The 2,377-nt window shown below is 28.0% G+C and overlaps 1 protein-coding gene across 1 annotated transcript in view; it reads left to right on the top strand.

Moving 5' to 3' along the window:
* The first annotated feature begins 1,865 nt into the window (after positions 1-1,865).
* Positions 1,866-2,377, top strand: part of LOC123007934 (neuropeptide CCHamide-2) — a 16,345-nt gene continuing 15,833 nt past the window's right edge. The window contains exon 1 of the mRNA XM_044403459.1: positions 1,866-1,996. Within this exon, the coding sequence (XP_044259394.1) occupies positions 1,918-1,996 (79 nt within the window). The 5' untranslated portion in view covers positions 1,866-1,917. The remainder of the gene's footprint in view (positions 1,997-2,377) is intronic.

Genomic DNA, 2,377 nt, shown 5'->3' with positions numbered 1-2,377 from the left:
TTTTTAAAGAAAACTAGAAACCGAGGAAAAAATACCGTTTGAAATGTTCATAGTTTGAAAAAATATTAATAAAGACACTGTTTTATGTCAAAAATTTGTCAATAATAAATAATGGAAAAAGAATTTTTTGTTTTGCTTTTCTTTGTGATTATTTTCACTGAAATCTGGAAACGAAATAGTTTGAGTATCTAAATTTTGTCAGAAATTTCAAAAAAACGACAAAATAAAAAATTAAATAAAAACGACACTATAAAATACCAAGAATTTGAAAACAATCGAAAAAAGTATTACCAACTAAAATATTATAATTCATTTATTTTTTTGTCCTTAAAATATATCATTTTTATTACAATAATAAATAATTAAAAAAGAATTTTTCGTTTTGCTTTTCTTTTTGATTGTTTTGACTGAAATCTGGAAACGAAAAAGTTTGAGTATCTCAATTTTGTCAGAAATTTCCAAAGAACGACAAAATAAAAAATTTAAAAATATGACACTATGAAAAACCAAAATACAAATTTTCAAAAAAACAACAAAATAAAAAATGTTAAAAAGTGACACTATAAAATACCAAAAATTTGTAAACAATGCCAACAAAACAATCGAACAAAGTAAATCTATTATTTTTATTGCAATCCAAATTTTTCAAGAGAACTACAAAGCGAGGAAAAAATACTGTTTGAAATGATCAAAATTTGAAAACAGACACTGTTTTATGTCAAAAATTTGTCAATAATAAATAAACGAAAAAAGAATTGTTAGGCAATTAATTTAAAAAAAAAAAAATGATTATTTTCCCTGAGTCTAAATTTWGTCAAAAATTCCAAAAACCGCTGAAACACATTGTTGATTCTACTTGAAAAAGCGAATTTTCCAGTTTTTCTCCTCGTTTTTGACATTTCTATTACGCTCTCCGACCTCGTTAAAGTAATTTCCCTAAGATCGTGGATGAGTGGTAATCGGGAATTGGTGTGATCCTAGAGGGAGTGATCTCCTCGTTTCTTATTTCTTTTCGTGATTGCAAACCGACAACAATACACTTTGCATGGTCGACGACAACAAATTGCTTTCTTCCTAATACCCCACCAGAAATAATAACAGATTTCTGAGATAGATAAATAAATTCCCTCTTCTTCCATTTGATTGATTCGAAAATTTTAATTGCAAACAATCAAATTAAAACCAAGATGCTTTTAAGGGAAAATTTACAGCGAGTGTCGACGACTTGAAAAATGATTTCTTTTACCAAAGCCCTGAAATATGACCCTTTCAGTATTTATTTGAGTATTTGTCATAACATTTTTCCGGTTATTGTGTCATAAATTCTAAATTTAGTTGATGTAGCTACAAAACACGTGTAATTTAATTAATTCACCCTCTTTGACGTTTTTGGATATCAACTGTAGCACTTAATAAATTTCAAAGGAGGAGTTTAAGTGTGCCCCCAAATAAATGAAGCAAACTAATTTGAAACGAAAACAAAAAATGCAAATTATTATTTTTACCCGAATTTTTCAATTAAATGTTAATGTATTCTAATGCAAAAGAAACATTTTAGATTTTAATTTCATTATCCCGTTATCTCAAATTTCAATTTGAAACGTTTGTGTAAAGCGATATATTTGCAATAAAATCGAACTCCTAGTTTTACAACTCTTGTTGATTTAACCAATAATAAGTTGAGGAAGATTGAAAGGTTAATTCGTTTAGTTTCGGTGGGATTGCCAAAAGTCCCTAAATTTTTTTAATAGTAATTAAGCTCCTTCCCCCACTCTCTTCCCCTCCGTGTGGGTGGCCTCCTAGACTCGCGCATCTTTGAATGAAAAGGCGAGCGCGAAAGCGCCTCGTTCATTTCAAAACTTCAACACGTCGAAGACAACAAACAGTTTTGTTGCTCCTTCTTTCATAGCAATAGAGATGAATTGTTGGTCATCGTTTGTTCTACTTCTTGCTGTGATGGCTTTCGTCTTCGCCTTCCACACAGCAGAGGCCAAACGTGAGTTTTTAACACTGAAATTATTCATTTTTCTGATTCAATTTTGGGTTTTTGATGTGGAAAGAAAATTAGTTTTTATTCATTTCAAAAAATATGGGACTAAGTGGTTTTCTTGTTTTATTTTTCAGTTATACGGTTTACATTTTTTCATATTTTTTATTAATATTATTTTATTTCGTTTTTTTTTCTTTTATTTTGAATTATTTTTTAGAAATAATTTGAGATATTATTTAATTTTGTTTTTAACACAAAAATTCTGTCATTTGGGTTATTGTTATGGAAAAACGCGTTTTCATTCATTTCAAAATAAATATCAAACCAAGCAGTTTTTTGTTTTATTTTTTTTTATATTTCTTATTAATATTATTTTATTTCGTTTCT

Source organism: Tribolium madens, unplaced genomic scaffold (genome assembly GCF_015345945.1).
Source record: "Tribolium madens isolate multiple individuals breed KSU strain unplaced genomic scaffold, Tmad_KSU_1.1 Scaffold_3;HRSCAF=73;Tcas5.2_LG2, whole genome shotgun sequence".
NCBI lineage: Eukaryota > Metazoa > Arthropoda > Insecta > Coleoptera > Tenebrionidae > Tribolium > Tribolium madens.
The sequence above is the reverse complement of the archived record's forward strand: the minus strand, read 5'-3'. Positions and strand labels throughout refer to the sequence as shown.